Source organism: Phocoena sinus, chromosome 16 (assembly GCF_008692025.1).
Source record: "Phocoena sinus isolate mPhoSin1 chromosome 16, mPhoSin1.pri, whole genome shotgun sequence".
Lineage (NCBI taxonomy): Eukaryota > Metazoa > Chordata > Mammalia > Artiodactyla > Phocoenidae > Phocoena > Phocoena sinus.
Genome location: NC_045778.1, coordinates 35,346,824 through 35,369,837, shown reverse-complemented (window position 1 = coordinate 35,369,837; position 23,014 = coordinate 35,346,824). Strand labels below are relative to the sequence as shown.

Below are 23,014 nucleotides of genomic sequence, written 5' to 3'. Positions count from 1 at the left end.
ACTTAGCCGACATTATCTCATTATCTCACCACAGCCACTTTAGTTCAGGTTAGTTTTCGTGATTCAGTTCATACATTCGTACATTATCGATGCAACAAATATCCATTGATGGCTCAAGTTGTGCCGGCCACTGTGCTTGCTCAGGGGCAGCCATGGAGATCCAAAGGATCTACTCAGCTCGCAGTAATCATGGGTCAATCTTGCAATGATGAGGAAGCCAAGCTTAGTAGGGGCGAGTCACTTGTCCAAGGACACCCAGCTGGGATTGGTGCAGATTCTTTGCACAGAGCCAGGCTGTACCCAGCCGGCGAGATGCCACACTACACTGGCCCCTAGGTGCTGACAGGGCAGGGCACCCCCTCTGGGCTGTCTCCCTCCCTCTCCACAGTCACAGCCCATGATTGCTAACTGAGCTCAGCTTCAGCCTGTGGTCACAGCTGGCCTGCAATTCAGGTCCAGGGCAGAGTCTGCTCAAGTGGCCAGTTGGCCATGAGCTTCTCCTGACCATCAAGAACCACTGCTCTTGAACTGTGCATACCCAGAAGGCTCAGAGAGGCCACCGAGGGTGTTGTCACCTGAATAGATGACCATGGACCAGGCCAAAAGTGTCTGGCCTCCACAAATAAAAAAGCTTCGGTGTGAGGAGCCCGGGGGCTGCCAGCTACCACGGGCTCCCTGTCCAGACCCCTGGATTATAGAAAGAGTCCATGAAATACTACAACAAAGGAGAACTGCCATCCAGACACCAACCTGGAGAATACGGGGGCAGGGGGCGTTGCTGCACCTCTGTGAGAAGGATAAACGCCAGGCTCCCCTCATACCTTCTCAGAGCCCACATTCTTGGCTCTGCCTGTTTCATTCACTTCAACTCACATCCTCCTCCTCACCCACCGTCTATAGCCTCACCTGCCACATTTTAGCTTCTCATACACTCACCCTAGACAAGACTTCCAACCATGGTTCTAGTCTCAGGAAGGCTCTTCCTCTTCCCTGTGGAATGCCATCCTTGCCAACCACAAAATGACCTTGGCAAGATATGTCACCTCTCTGTGCCTCAGTATCCTTCTCTATAAAAATGCGACCATGGACGTAGCCTTTCCAAAGGGTTGACATGAGAATTAAACACTGTCAAGCACTTAGGCAGTTTCCTGGCACACAGGTATGCTAAACCCCTGTGAGCTATTTTATGCTTACCTTTCACCTCCTTGATGAAGTCTCCCCTCACCCTCCAGTCCAGGCCACCCTCCCAATGGGTGCCTTTCTTAGCACTTCTACTTTCATTTCTTTGTATTGATCACAGCTTCTGACTCCACGTTGATTGCTCTAATTGTTTCAGTGTCCAGGTAAGTATCTCTAGACCAGCACTTCCCCAGCCTTTTTGGCATCAGGGACCAGTTTCATGGAAGACAAGTTTTCCGTGGACCAGGGTCGGCAGGGATGGTTTCAGGATGATTCAAGCGCATTACTTATTGTGCACTTTATTTCTATTATTATTACATTGTAATATATAATGAAATAATTACACGACTCACCATAATGCTGACAGGAGGCAGAGCTCAGGAGGTAATGCGAGCGATGGGGAGCGGCTGTAAATACAGAGGAAGCTTCACTCACTCACCCGCCACTAACCTCCAACTGTGGGGCCGGGTTCCTAACAGGCCACAGACCACTACTGGTCCATGGCCCAGGGGTTGGGGACCCCTGCTCTGGACCATACTTGCAGCAGTGTTGAACATCATACTTGGCACAGTGCAGATGCTCCTCAAATCAATGAACGAATGAATGATTTGATGAATCCTAGTGGGAGAGACTTAGGATATAGTTATTGACATTTGAAAGAAAGCCTTTCTGTGGGTCCACAGTCTGAGTGATTGCATCATGCATTTCTGTATTTCCTGATTTTATCCTCAGAGCTTGCCCCAGGATCCCATGTCAAGGGTCCTTATGTACTTTGCTGTTGGACTTCGTCCATGGGCAGTGGGACAGGGTGGGAGAGGACATCAAGGCTTTGAGGAGGAAAGTGACAAAATCTGAGGAGTGTTTTGAGAAGGGTGCTTTGCCTGCAGAGTGGAGAGTGGATTTGGAAGGAAAAGCTGAGGCAGAGAGCCACTATGATGGTTCAGCATTGTTTGTGGAGGGGCCGGCATGGGGGGGAAGGGGCCAGGGCCCCCATGGCTGTGTCAGTGAGGCCAGGGCTGTGGCTCATGTGGATTGTATCTTGCAGGATCCTGGAGCTTCAGGACACTGGGGACCTGGATGTGCTCAAGCAGAAGTGGTGGCCGCACACGGGCCGCTGTGACCTTACCAGCCATGCCAGCGCCCAGGCGGATGGCAAGTCCCTCAAGCTGCACAGCTTTGCCGGGGTCTTCTGCATCTTGGCCATTGGCCTCCTCCTCGCCTGCCTGGTGGCCGCCCTGGAGTTATGGTGGAACAGCAACCGGTGCCACCAGGAGACCCCCAAAGAGGTCCGTGCCCTGGGCCCTACTTCTCCTTTTTGCAGCCTAGAGGCAGGAGAGTCCCACTGGGCCACTCGGCGGGCGGTTTTCTTCCAGTTGGTATTTACCCAAGCCACTTGTCTGGAGACAGCAGTGTTTTATAGGGGGGATGGTATCATTGTTTTATTTTGCCTTGAAAGCCAGATAACAAATGTAAGGAATGTTTTCACGCTCGAGCAAGTGCCAAGGCGCCAGCAATGGCCACTAAAGTCGTGTATTTATCTATAGAGCGGGTACAGCATGAACAGCGCCTTCCCTACCCTGCCCCGCCCATGTGCCTCCACCCTGACCTGGAGAGACCAGCTGTAGGGTAAGAGAGGAAACCGCATTCCTTCCTGGTTCTCTTTGGTTCATCAAGGGTCATGGGCCCTGCTCCCCCAGCATGGGAGGGAGGACCAGCCCCCGCCCCCCATCATCCATTCTCCCTCTCTTCCTCCTCCTTGCAGGGCCCAGCCTTGCCCACGTCCCTCCAGGCACACCCAGCACAGGGACCACTGGGGCTCTGTTCTGACTCTAGGTTCTGGGCACATGTCCTTCCCGTGGGTACCAACTACAAGCTGATTCTGCCCTCCACACTTCCTGCTCTTTGGATTTTGCTCATCTTCAAGATCGATTTTTTTTTTTCTTGTCTGTAGAGTCTTCACGAAGTTCTCCTGGAGCCAGTGCCTCTAGGGAAGGGTGGCGAGGAGCATCATTTGGTAATGATGCTCTCCTGGTCGAAACCTGCACACAGGCACTGTAGCACAAGCCCAGCCACTCCACTGCAGGGCTGTCACTACCTGATACATATACCTCAGCTAATTCTTGAGTCATAGCTCCACTTAAAGATTATGTTGATAGGGCTTCCCTGGTGGTGCAGTGGTTGGGAGTCCGCCTGCCGATGCAGGGGACGCGGGTTCGTGCCCTGGTCCGGGAAGATCCCACATGCCGCGGAGCGGCTGGGCCCGTGGGCCATGGCCGCTGGGCCTGTGCGTCTGGAGCCTGTGCTCTGCAACGGGAGAGGCCACAACGGTGAGAGGCCCGTGTACCGCAAAAAAAAAAAAAGATTATGTTGATACAAACAGGGGTAAATTTCAAACAAGAAGCACTAAAGTAACCAGAACCAGCATTCAAAGAGGCAGCATCACCATGGCCAACATCTCTGCAGCCTAGAAAGGCTGGCTGACCACAGCCCCATACATCAGTCTGTAACAGAGCCCCTGACATGACTGGGAGTGAGGACAGACCCTCCATTCATACCAGGCAGTGAGCTCTCTGTCATCACGCTTAGATTTTGCTGGAAAGAGCTTGCTGTTTGACTCAACATGTCTGAAATGTTCTGAGGACCTCGATCTTCCTCTCATGCTATCTGCATACCTTCATGTAAGGCCATGCAAGGCCGGAGTCTCCCACAGACTCAGGGGTCTCCTGTCACCCCTGGGCCATATGAGAGGAGGAAGGAAGAGATTTGAGGAAAACCCACTGACAGGAACAGTTAATGGTCCTGTCCCAAGCTTCTTTTTTATTTTTTTTAACATCTTTATTGGAGTATAATTGCTTTACAATGGTGTGTTAGTTTCTGCTTTATAACAAAGTGAATCAGTTGTACATATACATATGTCCCCATATCTCTTACCCCTTGCATCTCCCTCCCTCCCACCCTCCCTATCCCACCCCTCCAGGCAGTCATAAAGCACCCAGCTGATCTCCCTGTGATATGCGGCTGCTTCCCACTAGCTATCTGTTTTACATTTGGTAGTGTATATATGTCCATGCCACTCTCTCACTTTGTCACAGCTTACCCTTCCCCCTCCCCATATCCTCAAGTCCATTCTCTAGTTGGTCTGCGTCTTTATTCACGTCTTGCTCCTAGGTTCTTCTGACGATTTTCTTTTCTTCTCTTTTTTTTAGATTCCACATATATGTGTCAATATACGATATTTGTTTTTCTCTGACTTACTTCACTCTGCATGACAGTCTCTAGGTCCATCCACCTCACTACAAATAACTCAGTTTCGTTCCTTTTTATGGTTGAGTAATATTCCATTGTATACGTATGCCACACCTTCTTTATCCATTCATCTGTCGATGGACACTTAGGTTGCTTCCATGTCCTGGCTATTGTAAATAGAGCTGCAATGAACATTTTGGTACATGACTCTTCTTGAATTATGGTTTTCTCAGGGTGTATGCCCAGTAGTGGGATTTCTGGGTCGTATGGTAGTGCTATTTTTAGTTTTTTAAGGAGCCTCCATACTGTTCTCCTTAGTGGCTGTATCAATTTACATTCCCACCAGCAGTGCAAGAGGGTTCCCTTTTCTCCACACCTTCTCCAGCATTTGTTGTTTGCAGATTTTCTGATGATGCCCATTCTAACTGGTGTGAGGTGATACCTCATTGTAGTTTTGATTTGCATTTCTCTAATGATTAGTGATATTGACCAGCTTTTCATGTGCCTCTTGGCCATCTGTATGTCTTCTTTGGAGAAATGTCTATTTAGGTCTTCTGCCCATTTTTGGATTGGGTTGTTTGTTTTTTTGATATTGAGCTGCATGAGTTGCTTGTATGTTTTGGAGATTAATCCTTTGTCAGTTGCTTCATTTGCAAATATTTTCTCCCATTCTGAGGGTTGTCTTTTGGTCTTGTTTATGGTTTCCTTTGCTGTGCAAAAGCTTTGAAGTTTCATTAGGTCCCATTTGTTTATTTTTGTTTTTATTTCCATTTCTCTAGGAGGTGGGTCTTGCTGTGATTTATGTCATAGAGTGTTCTGCCTGTTTTCCTCTAAGAGTTTGATGGTGTCTGGCTTTACATTTAGGTCTTTAATCCATTTTGAGTTTATTTTTGTGTATGGTGTTAGGGAGTGTTCTAATTTCATTCTTTTACGTGTAGCTGTCCAGTTTTCCCAGCACCACTTATTGAAGAGGCTGTCTTTTCTACACTGTATATTCTTGCCTCCTTTATCAAAGATAAGGTGACCATATGTGCTTGGGTTTATCTCTGGGCCTTCTATCCTGTTCCTTTGATCTATATTTCTGTTTTTGTGCCAGTACCATACTGTCTTGATTACTGTAGCTTTGTAGTATAGTCTGAAGTCAGGGAGCCTGATTCCTCCAGCTCCGTTTTTCTTTCTCATGATTGCCAAGCTTCTTTTGCTACTGGAAAACCTTCAATGAAGTTTACAGCAAATGTCCCTCTATACAAATGTCCCTTTGATTAGGGGAGGAGGACAGCTTTTCCAGCTGGGTGAGCATTGCAATGTCATGGAGGCATCATTCTGGGCTGCTGTGAGCAGTGTGGAGACCAGACGACACAGGCTCAGACCCAGAATGTCCCTTGTGAGTCCATCCTTGTTGCTTCTAGTCACTGTCACTTCACATCCCCTGGTTCAGTATCTAGTGCCAGATCCAGCCTGGACAGCAGAATGAATTGTCAAAGGGGCTGTGTGTGTGAGAGAGAGAGGTGGGGGGGGAATCACTGGAGAGGCATAGAAGACAGAGGCAAAAAGAGAGAAAGACCAGGAGACCAAGGGATGACCTCCCTGAGAGGAACAGCTCCGTTCTTGCCTGGAAAGCCTCCTAGCTTCCTTTCTGGCTTCTACATAAGCCCAGGATCTCAGGCACAAGAGAATGAAATACAGTATTCCTGCTTAGAAAATGTGGAACTTTCTGCCTGGGGATGCCAGCATGCTTCTGGATAGGAATGAGAGTTGATGTAGAGGCGGGTTGAATAAAACACAGTGGCTGCCTTTCCTCTAGCCATTTTGGGTGTTACATGGTAAAAGGAAGAACTGTTCCATCTTTTTCCTGTTTTTATAGGTTTCTGCTTTTCAAATGAAATTTCTCCCTTCCTTTCCTCATTTCTTTAGTAAGTATCCCTGTAAGGACATAGTTCCTGGCTTTAGGGGGCTTAGCTCTACATGGGCAGACATGGCAGAGAGGGCAGACATGGCAGAGAGGTCAGCCAAGCGGTCTCCGTCGTCCGTTGATCAGGGCCACCCTGGAATGAGCCACAGTTTCCATCAAGGGCTCAAGGGCACCCAGCCCAGCCAGGGCATGGTTGGGTCACAGAGGGTAGGGATGCTGGTTAGTGAAGAGTTCCTGGGGCTTGGGCTTGTTGGAATTGAGTGTTGAAGGATTGGTACTAATCCTCGAGCTGGAGGAGATTGGAGCTTGCTTTGGGGCAGGGTGACCAGCACAGGACAGACAAAGTCGTCACGCCTCCTGGAGCTCTGGGGCATCAGCAAGGAGATGGGAGTAGAGGAGGCTGGAGTGCAAAGCAGGGACTTGCTCTGAAGGACTTAGATGCCAGACCAAGGGGTTTATACCTCATCACATAGGGAATAGGAGCCAGGAAAGGGGTTGAAACAACAGATTTTAGAAGCATATGTTGAAAACTTTGACAAATAATGATGGTATTTAATCCAGAACCGCTTTGTATTACTGGTTGCCTGTATTTTATGGAGCAGCATGTGCAATTAGGTGAGAGTGTCTGCTTGAGCTGAGAATGCTTCATTTTGGGGCATTGGCCGTATTTCTTAAGAGCCAGAAACCTGTCTTTGGGTGGAGTCCTAAGTCGTATTTAACAGCTTATGCTGCGACATCGTCAGAGTTTAGACACCTACTTCGGGAAGAGTAGTAAAGTGCATTCAACCTCTTAATATTCACATGGATTTGAGGTCATATTTTTTCTAAGGAATCAGACGATTATGTAGTTAACCAATGCAGGTGAGTGCATCCTGCTCCGCAGTTGCAGTAAAGAGCCACCCTCTAGATTTATGGGGAAAGTGGAGCCGTTGCTCTGAGAATAAAATATTCATGAAATAAAGATGAGAACTGCACAAATGGGAGATGACATGAGAAGTGAGGGATGAATCATTTGTCACTAGGCTGGGAGCTTGGAATTCTTGTTGCTTCCTGCCTTGCCTTCCCCCAGTCTCTGCTTCCTCTGTCAGGGGCTGACAGAGGCCAGGGTGGCCAGGCAGCAGGGGTGAAGCAGCAGCCAAGCCCCTCTTTTCTGTCCAGTGGTCCAGCTTCCGTCTGCAAACGCCCACAACACACTCCTGTGCTCCATGGGAGATTTGTTGCTAAGGACACTCCCCTCAAATGTACACCTTTCCCTGCCTCCATCCTCCAGTGCTTCTTCGACTCCATGTAGAGGCTTTCTCTCCTGCACCTTTGCCCTCTTCATTTATGCTAACCCCACAGTGTCACTCTGAGGTTCAACAAGGGACAGTGTGTAAATTGCCTTAAGTAGCAGCTGACCCATGGGAACGGTTTTGTTGAATGGTGGCCAAGGGGCTGCTCCCTCCCAAGGACCTTGTGATGGGCAGAAAGGGCTGCAGGAAGAGGAGTCACATCTTAGGACACCTTCTCTGTGCCAGGAAAACTACATGTTATCTTCTTTTCTTTTCTTAAAACGTAAAATATTTATTATTTCAGAGTTTGGGTCAGAAATGGAAGCATAGCTTAGCTGGGTCTTCTGTCTCAAGGTCTCTCACAAACATGTAATCAAGTTATTGACCAGGGTTGGGGTCTCATCTGAAGGCTATAATGGGGACAGATCCACTTCCAAGCTCACTCACATGGTTGTTTTTGTGGTCAGGATTCGTTTCCTTATGGGCCATTGGGCTGAAGGCCTCATGTCCTCACTGGCTGTTTGCCAGAGGCCATCATTGACATCTTTGCACATGGGCCTCTCCATAGGCCAGCTCACAACATGGCAGCTGGTCTGGTCATTGTCATTGTCATAGTCATCACCACCACCACTGTTGTTGCTTCTCAGATGGGGAGAGATTAAGAAGCCTTCCCAAGGGGGCTTCCCTGGTGGCGCAGTGGTTGAGAGTCCACCTGCCAATGCAGGGGACATGGGTTCGTGCCCCGGTCCGGGAAGATCCCACATGCCGCGGAGCGGCTAGGCCCATGAGCCATGGCCGCTGAGCCTGCGCGTCTGGAGCCTGTGCCCCGCAACGGGAGAGGCCACAACAGTGAGAGGCCCGCGTATGGCAAAAAAAAAAAGAAGAAGCCTTCCCAAACCAGGCCTGGACTCTGCCTCTGCAGCACTGTTAGAAATATGGATTCCCAAGTCCCACCCCATGGATTCAGAGCTGAACCTGGGCCTTTTTTTGTTTTTTCCAAGGCCACCACATGATTCTCAGGTTCCCATGTTATCTTCTTAACTCTCCTGATTCTCTTCAACAACATTTGAGGAAGGTATCCCTATCCCTGGAGAAATGGGACTCAGAAATAGCAGTGGCAGAACTGGGAGAGGAATGATGTGTCTGCCACTGGGCCTTACATCAGGAGTGTGCAGGAGCAGGGGTTCCTACTTAGCCTTTCCAGATGGTTTGCGGATAAAGAGTGTAGACCAGTGATCCTGACCCTGAGCCAGGATCCTGGCTCCTAGGTAGGCATTTACATCCTCTGAACCGCAGAGGGGTTAGGATTAGGGTTAGTCCTAACCAGAGGGGTTCAGAGCTTCTGCTGAAAATGGATCCTGGCCCAGTGGCTATACTGCTGATATCAGATCCCTGGGAAAGAGGGTAAAGACAGTGAATGTGTGTTTCAGCCCTTCACTCACGGCCTTTCAGTAAGAAGGCACTGAACACTTACCGTACACCAGCGTGTAGCTCAAAACCAGCTCAGACGTCACCCTGCTCTGTAAAACCTCCCTTGCCCATCTCCACGGGCCTTCTTACCTCCCTGTGTAAACACTCAGGATTGAGTGTTGGGTGGGATTCCAAATTGCCACTAATGGTTTACCTGCCTATCTCTGCTTTGAGTCTGTTGGCTCTTCTCCACCTCTGCATTCCTATCACTTTGCTCAGTTTCTGGAACGGTGGGACCTCTTATTAAGTGGTGATGAATACAAACTATTGAGCACCTTCTGTGTGCCAGGGACCAAGATGGATGCTTCACGAAGAACATTAGCTCTTCTGGTAGTAGGAGCTCGAAAGTGTTTATCGAATGAATGAACCAGTCTAGGATCCTATAAAGAAAATCTTATTAATGTTAAATTGTTGTGGAACTATTGCAGCTGGATCAATGGCTTTCAATTCTGGCTGCACATCAGAGGTGATTCATTCTGGAGCTTTTTAGAAATACAGATGCTTGGGCTCCATTCCCCAAAGGGTCATATTAGGCAGATCTGGACAACTGTAATTTCTAGAAGCTCCCCATGTGCTTCTGCTGTCCTGTCAAGGATGAAAACCAGTGGTCTACACCATCATGCCAAGGGGAAAATGAGTGGAAAAGAACTCAGGTTTTGGAACCAGGTAAACACGGGCTCTCATCCTGGTGCTCCACTTAACCATAGAATTGTGTAACCATGAGCAAGTCTCTCCACCCCGTGTGTACCTGCTGCTACCACGTATGACGGGAGGTGTCTGTTAGCTCCCTCCTTTCCTTGTCTGCCCCTACAAAATCTGCAAATAAGCTCATCAGGACTCTTTCTCTAACGTTCTGAAATACTGCCCATCTCATCCCCTGAGACCACTTCATTGGCTTAAAGTTCAGCTTCTTTGCTCATACCCGGCTGTTACTCTCAGATCCCCAGCCCAGCCCTTTGGGTTGGAGCAATTCTTTGGAGCAATACTTTAGAAGATCATGTTTATGGTGTTTCTCCCAGCCAGCTGGGTCTTATTTACTACCTGGTTGGTCTGCGGTAATAGAAGATCACCTCCTACAGCCATCCCAGTCATGTGGGAAGTCCCTCATTCCATTTTGTTCCTGCCTAACTTAAAGTAGGAGCCAATGGACTCCAAACAAAGTCAGTTCTAATGAGTCCCACCTGGAACCCGCTGTTGCAAAGATGATAGATTAGTTAATTACCATTTTCCAGTACAGTGTTTTATTTCCATGTTGGTGAACAGAGGCTCAGTTACAGAACTTTATCTCTCTGCAAGACAATAGCTGGGAGAGGGTCTACAGTAACCTGTGTTGGTGCATATGTTGTCATGTTTAATATGAGGTAACAACACAGAACTGGAATTCAGCCGGATTCATGGATAAATGCCATCAATGAATTTTGTGTCATATTCAGGGCTGTTTAACTAGGTCAGTTACTTACAGTAAATTAATGAATGCAGCAGCAAGCTTCCAAGTCTTTTTCCACAGCTGTCATTACCTGGTTGAACACTGAAACCTTGATATAATGAGGATGTAAACTGATGTAGTGCATATAAAAAAGTCCATTATTTGAATTTGCATAACATAATAGAATGCCCCATTTTGTCTAAAATATAGATAATTATTCAAATCACTCCTGCCTCTTTCCTTGAGCAGGTGGATTATGTTTGCCTCCTATTTCCTTGGACAGGGGGCCACCAGAAATGGCTTGATGTGTGCTCAATCTGATCCAAGAAGACAGTGTTTCCAGAGTTTCCAAAGAAGGTGTTTTTTTCCCAATCCTCTGCACTTCAGCTCTGGCCCCATAAACAGACACATAATGGGACATATTGGGAGACTCAGAAATGGGCTGCATGTGTTTTTCAGAGAGGATAAGGAGGTATTTGGCTTAGTTCTACTCATTTTCTTGTGCAGTTAAACAACCAATATCGGAAGCTCATGATGGCATCCTCTTTTTCCCAGGTTTGATTTTGTGTTGGATCGACCAGCAGTAATAGATGTTGAATAGAATGAGGTCCCACTGGTGTGGAGAGAATGGGTTTCTTGACTGCCATTTGGAGTAGGAAGGTCTCCTTGGAAAGTTTGTTCAATGGGTATGGACATTTTCTCTGTGTCCCGATGAGGAAAGGTTACAGGCTAATGAATAATCTCAGTGGAAGATGAGACCCACTGCACACCTTTGCAGCCCTTCTTGGAACTGATTCATTTGTCCTTAATTGGAGGCAAGAAAAAAATATGGATTTTAAAATGCTGTTTATTCAAGGAAAAGATCAGAGAAAGGCCTTCCAGGCGGAGGGGAGCAGGCAGCCATCTCAGGAAAAGACTGCAGTTAAGAAAGCCATCTTAGATTGGTTCAAGATGGCAGAGTAGAAGGACGTGCTCTCACTGCCTCTTGCGAGAACACCGGAATCACAACTAACTGCTGAACAATCATTGACAGGAAGACACTGGAACTCACCAAAAAAGATACCCCACATCCAAAGACAAAGGGGAAGCTGCAATGAGATGGTATGAGGGGCGCAGTCACAATAAAATCAAATCCCATAACCACAGGGTGGGTGACTCACAAACTGGACAACAATTATACCACAGAAGTCCACCCACTGGAGTGAAGGTTCTAAGCCCCACGTCAGGCTTCCCAAGCTGGGGGTCCAGCAACAGGAGTAGGAATTCCCAGAGAATCAGATTTTGAAGGCTAGCAGGATTTCATGGCAGGAATTCGACAGGACTAGGGGAAACAGAGACACTACTCTTGGAGGGCACACACAAAGTACTGTGTGCGTCAGGACCCAGGGGAAGGAGCAGTGACCCCACAGGAGACTGAACCAGACCTATATGCTAGTGTTAGAGGGTCTCCTGCAGAGGTGGGGGGGTGGCTGTGCCTCACCACGGGTACAAGGACACTGGCAGTGGAAGTTCTGGGAAGTACTCCTTAGCGTGAGCCCTCCTGGAGGCTGCCATTAACCACACCAAAGAGCTGGGTAGGCTCCAGTGCTGGGTTGCCTCCGGCCAAACAACCAACAGGGAGGGAACCCAGGCCCACCTACTAGCAGACAAGCAGATTAAAGTTTTACTGAGCTCTGCCCACCAGAGCAACACCCACATCTACCCATCCCCAGTTCATCCCATCAGGAAGCTTGTACAAGCCTCTTAGATAGCCTCATCCACCAGAGGGCAGACAGCAGAAGCAAGAAGAACTACAGTCCTGCAGCCTGTGGAACAAAAACCACATTCACAAAAAGATAGACAAATGAAAAGGCAGAGGACTATGTACCAGATGAAGGAACAAGATGAACCCCCCGAAAAACAACTAAATGAAGTGGAGATAGGCAACCTTCCAGAAAAAGAATTCAGAATAATGATAGTGAAGATGATACAGGACCTCGGAAAAGAATTGAGGCAAAGATCAAGAAGATGCAAGAATTATTTAACAAAGACCTAGAAGAATTAAACAACAAACAAACAGAGATGAACAATACAATAACTGAAATGAAAAATACACTAGAAGGAATCAATAGCAGAATAACTGAGGCAGAAGAACAGAGAGGTGACCTGGAAGACAGAATGGTGGAATTCACTGCCATGGAACAGAATAAAGAAAAAACAATGAAAAGAAATGAAGACACTCTAAGAGACCTCTGGGACAACATAAAGTGCACCAACATTCTCATTATAGGAGTCCCAAAAGGAGAAGAGAGAGAGAAAGGACATGAGAAAATATTTGAAGAAATTATAGTCGAAAACTTCCCTAATATGGGAAAGGAAATAGCCACCCAAGTCCATGAAGTAATCAAATCAAGTAATCAAATTGACAAAAATTAAAGACAAAGAAAAATTATTAAAAGCAAGAAGGGAAAAATGACAAATAACATACATGGGAACTCCCAAAAGGTTAACAGCTGATTTCTCAGCAGAAACTCTACAAGCCAGAAGGGAGTGGCACAATATATTTAAAGTGATGAAAGGAAAGAACCTACAACCAAGATTACTCTACCCGGCAACGATCTCATTCCGATTCGATGGAGAAATCAAAAGCTTTACAGACAAGCAAAAGCTAAGAGAATTCAGCACCATCAAACCAGCTCTACAACAAATGCTAAAGGAACTTCTCTAAGTGGGAAACACAGGAGAAGAAAAGGACCTACAAAAACAAACCCAAAACAATTAGAAAATGGTAATAGGAACATGCATATCGATAATCACCTTAAATGTGAATGGATTAAATGCTCCAACCAAAAGACACAGGGTTGTTGAATGGATACAAAAACAAGACCCGTCTGTAGGCTGTCTACAAGAGACCCACTTCAGACCTAGGAACACATTCAGACTGAAAGTGAAGGAATGGAAAAAGATATTCCATGAAAATGGAAATCAAAAGAAAGCTGGAGTAGCAATACTCATATCAGATAAAATAGACTTTAAAATAAAGAATGTTACAAGAGACAAGAAAGAACACTACATAATGATAAAGGGATCAATCCAAGAAGAAGACATAACAATTTAAATATATATGCACCCAAAATAGGAGCACCTCAATACCTAAGGCAAATGATAACAGCTATAAAAGAGGAAATTGACAGTAATTGTGAGGGATTCTAACACCTTACTTACACCATTGGACAGAACATCCAGACAGAAAATTAATAACCTAACACAAGATTTAAATGACACAAAAGACCAGATAGATTTAATTGATATTTATAGGACACTCCATCCAAAAACAGCAGATTACACTTTCTTCTCAAGTGTGCACGGAACATTCCCCAGGATAGATCACATCTTGGGTCACAAATCAAGCCTCAGTAAATTTAAGAAAATTGAAATCATATCAAGCATCGTTTCTGACCACAATGCTATGAGATTAGAAATGAATTACAGGGAAAAAAATGTAAAGAACACAAACACATGGAGGCTAAACAATACGTTACTAACTAACCAAGAGATCACTGAAGAAATCAAAGAGGAAATCAAAAAATACCTAGAGACAAATGACAATGAAAACACGACAATCCAAAACCTATGGGATGCAGCAAAAGCATTTCTAAGAAGGAAGTTTATAACTATACAAACCTACCTCAAAAAACAAGAAAAATCTCAAGTAAACAATCTAACCTTACACCTAAAGGAACTAGAGAAAGAAGAAAAAGCAAAACCCAAAGTTAGCAGAAGGAAAGAAATCATAAATATCAGAGCAGAAATAAATGAAATAGAAACAAAACAATAGCAAAAATCAATAAAACTAAAAGCTGGTTTTTTGAGAAGATAAAATTGGAAAACCTTTAGCCAGACTCATCGAGAAAAAGAGGGAGAGGACTCAAATCAATAAAATTAGAAATGAAAAAGGAGAAATTACAACAGACACCACAGAAATACAAAGCATCCTAAGAGACTACTACAAGCAACTCTATGCCAATAAAATGGACAACCTGGAAGAAATGGACCTATTCTTAGAAAGGTATAACCTTCCAAGACTGAACCAGGAATAAATAGAAAATATGAGTAGACTAATCACAAGTCATGCAATTGAAACTGTGATTAAAAATCTTCCAACAAACAAAAGTCCAGGACCAGATGGCATCACAGGTGAATTCTATCAAATATTTAGAGAAGAGCTAACACCCATCCTTTTCAAACTCTTCCAAAAACTCTCAGGGGAAGGAACACTCCCAAACTCATTCTTTGAAGCCACCATCACCCTGATACCAAAACCAGATAAAGATACTACAATAAAAGAAAATTACAGACTGATATCACTGATGAATATAGATGCAAAAATCCTCAACAAAATACTAGCAAACGGAATCCAACAACACATTAAAAGGATCATACACCATCATCAAGTGGGATTTATCCCAGGGATGCAAGGATTCTTCAATATATGCAAATCAATCAATGTGGTACACCATATTAACAAACTGAAGAATAAAAACCATATGATCTCAATAGATGCAGAAAAAGCTTTTGACAAAATTCAACACCCACTTATGATAAAAACTCCCCAGAGTGTAGGCATAGAGGGAATCTACCTCAACATAATAAATGCCATAGACAACAAACCCACAGCAAACATCACTGTCAATGGTGAAAAACTGAAAGCATTTCCTCTAACATCAGGAAGGAGAAAAGGATGTCCACTCTCGCCACTATCTTTCAACATAGTTTTGGAAGTCCTAGCCATGGCAGTCAGAGAAGAAAAAGAAATAAAAGAAATACAAATTGGAAAACAAGAAGTAAAACTGTCACTGTTTGCAGATGACATGATACTATGGATAGAGAATCCTAAAGATGCTACCAGAAAACTACTAGAGCTAATCAATGAACTTGGTAAAGTTGCAGGATACAAAATTAATGCACAGAAATCTCTTGCGTTCCTATACACGAATGATGAAAAATCTGAAAGAGAAAAGAAGGAAACACTCCCATTTACCATTGCAACAAAAAAATAAAATACCTAGGAATAAACCTACCTAGGGAGACAAAAGACCTGTATGCAGAAAACTATCAGACACTGATGAAAGAAATTAAAGATGATACCAACAGATGGAGAGATAGATCATGTTCTTTTATTGGAAGAATCAATATTGTGAAAATGACTATACTACCCAAAGCAATATACAGATTCGATGCAATCCCTATCAAATTACCAATGGCGTTTTTTACTGAACTAGAACAAAAAATCTTAAAATTTGTATGGAGACACAAAAGACCCCGAATAGCCAAAGCAGCCTTGAGGGAAAAAAACGGAGCTGGAGGAATCAGACTCCCTGACTTCAGACTATACTACAAAGCTACAGTAATCAAGGCAATATGGTACTGGCACAAAAACAGAAATATAGATCAATGGAACAGGATAGAAATCCCAGAGATAAACCCACGCACCTATGGTCAACTCATGTATGACAAAGGAGGCAAGGATATACAATGGAGAAAAGACAGCCTCTTCAATAAGTGGTGCTGGGAAAACTGGACAGCTACATGTGAAAGACTGAAATTAGAACACTCCCTAACACCATACACAAAAATAAACTGAAAATGGATTAGAGACCTAAATGTAAGACTGGACACTATAAAACTCTTAGAGGAAAACTTAGGAAGAACACTCTTTGACATAAATCACAGCAAGATCTTTTTGATCCACTTCCTAGAGGAATGGAAATAAAAACAAAAATAAACAAATGGGACCTACTGAAACTTAAAAGCTTTTGCAAAGCAAAGGAAACTACAAACAAGACGAAAAGACAACCCTCAGAATTGGAAAAACTATTTGCAAACGAATCAATGGACAAACAATCTCCAAAATATATAAACAGCTCATGCAGCTCAATATTAAAAAAACAAACAACCCAACCCAAAAATGGGAAGAAGACCTAAATAGACATTTCTCCAAAGAAGACATACAGATGGCCAAGAGGCACATGAAAAGCTGGTCAACATCACTAATTATTAGAGAAATGCAAATCAAAACTACAATGAGGTATCACCTCACACCAGTTAGAATGGGCATCATCAGAAAATCTGCAAACAACAAATGCTGGAGAAGGTGTGGAGAAAAGGGAACCCTCTTGCACTGTTGGTGGGAATGTAAATTGATACAGCCACTATGGAGAAGAGTATGGAGGTTCCTTAAAAAACTAAAAATAGAATTATCATATGACCCAGCAATCCCACTACTGGGCATATACCCTGAGAAACCCATAATTCAAAAAGACACATGCACCCCAATGTTCATTGCAGCACTGTTTACAATAGCCAGGTCATGGAAGCAACCTAAATGCCCATCGACAGACGAATAGATAAAGAAAATGTGGTACATATATACAATGGAATATTACTCAGCCTAAAAAGGAACGAAATTGGGTCATTTGTAGAGACGTGGATGGACCTAGAGACTGTCATACAGAGTGAGGTAAGTCAGAAAGAGAAAAACAAATATCGTATATTAACTCATATATGTGGAATCTAGAAAAATGCTACCAATGAACTGGTTTGCAAGGCAGAAACTGAGACACAGATGTAGAGAACAAACGTATGGACACCAAGGGGGTAAAGTGGCTGTGGGGTGGTGGTGTGATGAATTGGGAGATTGGGATTGACATTTATACACTAATATGTATAAAATAGTTAACTAATAAGAGCCTGCTGTATAAAAAATTACAATAAAAATTTTTTTAAATGACATAGGGAATGATACAATAAAAATTAAAAAAGCAACCCATCTTAGAAAGGCCTCAGGAGTCGGGTACGCAAGATTAGGGAAATATTTTTCAATCTTATCAATTGCAGCAAATATTATTAATGTTGTTAAATATTTGTACAATTATCACAACATTTGCTTTTATATTCACCATCTTCCCTGATCTTTACCCAGCTCCTAGGAAGCAGATTTTAGTACAACTGCACTGTTATAGGGGAGAGAATGGAGGCCCAGATAGATTGTGTGTCTTAGCAGAAGCCAGACTCGAATCTCACTCAACCTTTGACTCCAAATTTCATCCTCCTTCTTCTCCCCCTCATGTCAAGTGCTAATAATAAGTGGAAAAAAAGATGTTAAAAAAAAACACAAAATAAATGCTATTTATTCAAGTTATTTCCTCCAAAAATCCGCATTCTAGGGTATTGGATTGTCTTCACATCCACACTCTGGGCTGGTCTTTATTCTAGATGCTTTGATACTACCTGGTCAACCCCTCAGAGCTGTGATAATTATGCTAGATTATTATATAATTATGCCTGTGACCTATCACTTTTATAATACTGCCCCCAAACCTCCTCTCCCTTGTCCTTCACTAGTGAAGGATTTCATCAAAAGGGTGACCTCTTTTGCTCCCATTTCTCCAGAAGATTTTGGTTGGTTGGTCTTCCCACAGCTTTCCTTATGTCTGTTTCCCTGGCTTTAGGTAAGAGGGCTCCTTTCACTTTGCTCCCACTCTCAACTCTCTGTCTCCCTCTGGCCTTCTTTGACAGGAAGTTCTCATTCTCTACCTGTCGACCCCCAAAACATGGGGAGCATCTGAACACTTGTCCTGGCCAAGTGTTCCATTGACTATAAAAAAGGGGGCCAAGCCCTCTCCTTTAACTGCCAGAATCTAGAGTGAACACAGCTGAGACCAAGACACTCACCTCACACTCCAAATTAGTCTACTCTTAAACTACTTATTTCTGTCCTCAAAAGGATTCTTACAGCCCTGAGAAGAAAATAGAAAGGAGAAAAAGGCAAGATTATGCAACCAACTAGTTCTTCCAGTGATCCCAGGACCACTCACTTGGTCATCAATTTTTCTTTAGGCTAAAGGCTCTGCCAGCCCTTGGCTTGTCCATTCTTTGAGCTTGGCTGGCTGCAAAGAGAAGGGAAGTTTATATTATTAAGCTTCAAAAGTGTCTGAAATTCTCCTTCACTTTCTCCAGCTTCCAGGCTTTCTGGTACCCGTCTTCTGCCCTTCATGTATTTTGAAATGAAAATAGCCCATAGATACAAATATTTACCAACACAGCTGTGGCACTGACTTTGGCTGACACACATGAAACAGGGCATCAGAAGCTTATCAGCAGCTCACAGCAGCCATGAGAAGGCTGGAGAAGCATGCTCGGTGATGGGCAGAAGTCAAGGCTTGTTTGGAGGGCTGGGAGGCAAAATCCAGGAGGTGGTCACAGAGTAGAAAGTTTCTTGAAGCACTACTGCTGTCATGGATGGACCGTCAACCATCTTCTGTCTCTTTATCTCTTTGTTCAGGATTCAGATCCATTTCTCTTGTCCTTACCTGGGTCACGGTCCTGCCTTTTGGCTACAGGTAGGCAGGGCACTGCCAAACTGTTATCTAGTGGAGAAAAAGTGATTCCCCCAAGGAAAATAAATCATGGTCTTCTTGGGAAGGGGGAATTGATGCTTGATAGCAGTAAAACAGCCAGTGCCTAATATAACACTTTAACAACTATTAAAAATAGTTAATATTCAAGAATAGAAACAAAGCATAGAAATGATACACGGAAAAGAGCAAGGTAGCACAGAGCTGGATCAACCATGCTGTAACTTAATTAAGAAGAGAACTTGGATTTAGTTTGCTAAACATTTTACAGACTGTTGAAGGAGTCAGTGAAAGACATTGTATGCACCATGTTTAGTCTAAATAAAGGCCTGGTACTCTCTAGCCACTTGCCCCAATTTCACCCATCATACTTGCCACCCAGAGGTGTCCCTAACTTGGAGCTAGTCTCCCAGCAACGGTGAGCTGAGCTCTGCTGAGCTTCGGCTTCAGATCACTGGAAGCTTGGCTCTGCCCATGGGGCCATGTCAACGATTTCTTCCATTATGACATGACCCACTTCTCATAGTGCCTTCCACCCTCAAACCAGTTGGATTTCTTATCCTTAGGTTTCCTCTTGGCCTCGAATGTGTTCCTCATTGTTGTATGGGTGTTGTCAGTCTTCTTGTTCTGGGAAAGGTTCTGGGGAAGATAGCAGGTGTCCTGCCAGAAGCCAAGCCCTGTGTGCTAGTCATGAACTCAACAAAGTTGTGGAGAGAGCAGTGGTCCTGCCTTCTCCACGCCAGGGTGATAGGGAGCATGGAGTGGTCTGCAGAGACAGCTTCCTTGCCTGAGAAAGGCTGGAATGAGACTTAATGGGATGAAACTTAACCAACCCCATGTACTCTCCTATGAGAGGGGAGCTCATGCCAGTTATTTAGGGTTGCCTCTTCCTGGGGAATATCCTCTCCCACTAGCCTTAGAGGAGCCCAAAGCAGCCACTGGAATGGCCCTTGGATTTGTGTGTCTCCTTTTTACTTTTGAAGGTACATTCAGGGCTTTTACATTTCGTGGTATTTCTAACAAGCCTACAAGGTGGGCAGGAGACAGGTTTCTCTCTCTGCTATATGGTTGTTGACATTAGACAGCCTGTGATGCTCTGTCTTGGAGCAGAGCTTTGACTTGGTATTGCTTATGCAGTTTGACAACAGGGAAGCACAGGCAATGGGAATAACCTTGCCTGGTACATCCACACTAATACTCCTGAAAATAGGACTGCAACTTCTAACAGCTCACTGAGGGGCTGGCATGGCTCTTCCATGGACACCTGGTTTTACCCCAGGTCACTGGGGAGAAACTGAGGAAGTAGATTACATGGTCTTTTTCTTTAAGGAGCTTTCAAGTAGTTTGGCCTCTTTGATTTATTCTGACACTGTAGACAAAATATCAGTGATATTTGTTCTGCTTCTTCTCTTAAGCAAATAGATAATTGAACAAACAAAACAACTTCCTTGATGCCGTGCACCATGTGGAGAAAGAGTCAGGTGTGTGAGGGTCACCTATCTCGGCAGCCTCAAACCCTCATGATACCAGAAAAGTCAGCTGACCCCTGGGAAGTCTCTTCCCTCACCATCCCACCCCCCATCCTCATCCAGGACCCCAGCCCCATGAGACTCCAGACGGGGACATGCCCCCTCCCTGGCATCTCTGGAGATTTTGAATGCTCCGGGCTTCCCGTGCTGCCTGTGCCGCTCACTGGGGTTATGAATCTGGGAGGCCATTGACCTTCCTGAACCCAAGCCTCCTTTTGCATAAGATGGGGTTGATCCCACCAGGTCTTTTGGCAAATCCATGGGACACGTTAGGAGCTCAAGGACCATTCCCTTTTATTCCCATGGGACTCCTGCTGTTTCCGCCAGTTGTTTGAAGCATCTTCTCCCAAGGCTTGCCTCTGGGTGTGACAGTCGTTCTAAGCAGAGCGTGGGCGGGGGTTGGGGGCAGGTGGCAGATGGGTCTTTGCTACCTTGGGGCAGAGTCCCAGGCTACTGGTACCCCAGGTAACAGGGCTGGCCATGCAGTTGAGGGGAGGTGGGAGAAATGGGGGCATGCTCACCCAGTGCCCAGCAGGCTGAACAGCCTCCCAGAGTTTTCAGAAAGCCAATCGGGGCTCCTGTTAGGGCTTGGCCTGACCCTCCTGTGCTTTCCCTGCAGGACAAAGAGGTGAATCTGGAGCAGGTCCATCGGCGCATGAACAGTCTAATGGATGAAGACATTGCTCACAAGCAGATTTCCCCAGCGTCCATTGAGCTCTCGGCCCTGGAGATGGGGGGCCTGGCTCCCAGCCAGGCCTTGGAGCCAGCGCGGGAGTATCAGAACACGCAGCTCTCGGTCAGCACCTTCTTGCCGGAGCAAAGCAGCCACGGCGCTAGCCGGACACTCTCGTCAGGGCCCAGCAGCAGCCTGCCTCTGCCACTGAGCAGTTCGGCCACCATGCCCTCCATGCAGTGCAAACACAGGTCGCCCAACGGGGGGCTGTTCCGCCAGAGCCCCGTGAAGACCCCCATCCCCATGTCCTTCCAGCCCGTGCCTGGAGGCGTCCTCCCGGAGGCCTTGGACACCTCCCACGGCACCTCCATCTGATCGCACCGCCTGCCCTCCTGCCCACCCATCCACCCACCCGACCAGCAGAGCTTTTTAATACCAGAAAACAACAACACAAGCCACACACACACGTGCACACACACACAGAGACTCTTTCATTTTTCTTGTATATATGTGTAAATAATGACAGAATGGAGTGGGGTAAAAGTGTATTTTGAATATTCCCAATTTTCGAAGTCAGTAAAAAAAAAAAAAACCACAAAAACTGTATGAATGACTTTGTAAATTTTGTTCTATATAAATAAAAAGGCAAATTACTTGTGATCATTCTGAAGTGCCAAAGAAGCCCCCTGTTCCTGGGCCTTTCTGAGGGCGAGGGCAGGAGGGGCGATCAGATAAGGATGTCCCCTGCTGGCGGAGAGAGGAAGGTAAGCAGCCGGTCCCTTTAGAGGAGCCCCAATTGCTGCTTGCTGCCCTGTCCCATGGTTTCCTGCCATGTTCCTCCATTCCTGGCCCTTGGTTCCCCTTAGTCCTCTTGGGTCGATAAAGGGTGAGCCTCAAGTCAGCGCTGGTCCGACCCCTGGGTCCCTGTGCTGTAGGGTGATCAACTGTGCCAGTCAGCCTGGGACTGAGGAGGCTCCCGGGACACAGGACAGTCCTGTTTGGTCACTCTACTGCATGCCACAGTGTGCTGTGGACCCAACAGAAGCACCAGGCCAATGCAACCGACTCTGAGGGCTCTGAGGCCGACATGCTCTAGGTTTATCCTGTTGGCCTTGTTTTTTACTTTCTTTTCCTAATTGGAAGAATCAACAAGTGATGGAATCTGGGAGAAGGAGGGTAGGTCCCATCATTTCCTCTGAAGACTGGGCAGAGGTGGGCTTGGCCTTGTCTGTGGGGCTAGGGAGATGTGAGGTGTGATGTGTGGATCAGGTGAGGTGGGAGGATGAGAAGCCAGGTAGGGGGAGGATATTCCCTTGGATGTGAGACCCGTGGTTTCAGGTAAAAGGATCCTGTTGGAGGAGTTGAGGGAGGTATCCCAGGTGAGCAGACTAGTGCTCTAGGTGATGGGAGTGCCCAGAGTAGATCAAAGGGATCATGTTGGTTCAGGTAAGAGGAAGCCGTAGCTCTGAGAGAAAGAACAGCATAACTTTGTGTGATGTGGAGACAAGTAATTCCCAGCCCCCAGGGAAGTAGCCCCAAAAGTAAAAGAATGTCTCTGGGTCTTAAACGCTGCAGGCAGTCTGCCAAACAGGGCCGGAGCCCAGCATGAGGCCTCATACCCTGCTTTGCCACCTTCTCCAGACCAGAAACCCTCAAGCTGTGATGTAGCCCATAGCAGGGGCCCTCCTGGCTGATGGCATCATATAGTCTCTGAGATCTACAGGCCTATCCTTGAGCTGGTGAACCTGCTAGGAAACTGTTTCTTAAGCCAAAGACAACCTGACAGCTCTGCCTCCCTCCACTGTCCTTTTTGGGGCAATTAAACTATAGGACGAGAGAGGGAAAAAATAAAAAGCAAAACACTAGGGGCAGAGTAAATCGAGTACTGTGAGCTGTACCTTCAAGCCCTTCT

The 23,014-nt window shown here is 45.7% G+C and overlaps 1 protein-coding gene across 2 annotated transcripts in view; it reads left to right on the top strand.

Annotated features, from left to right (window-relative positions):
• GRID1 (glutamate ionotropic receptor delta type subunit 1) overlaps window positions 1-22,652 on the top strand; it is a 671,539-nt gene extending 648,887 nt beyond the window's left edge. The window contains exons 15-17 of one of the 2 annotated variants that reach the window (XM_032609307.1): window positions 2,225-2,465; window positions 2,724-2,805; window positions 21,049-21,130. In XM_032609307.1, the coding sequence (XP_032465198.1) occupies window positions 2,225-2,465; window positions 2,724-2,804 (322 nt within the window). In that variant the 3' untranslated portion in view covers window position 2,805; window positions 21,049-21,130. Of the gene's footprint in view, window positions 1-2,224; window positions 2,466-2,723; window positions 2,806-21,048 lie in introns of both variants that reach the window. The other variant, XM_032609306.1, reaches the window with a different exon arrangement.
• Window positions 22,653-23,014: the final 362 nt, after the last annotated feature.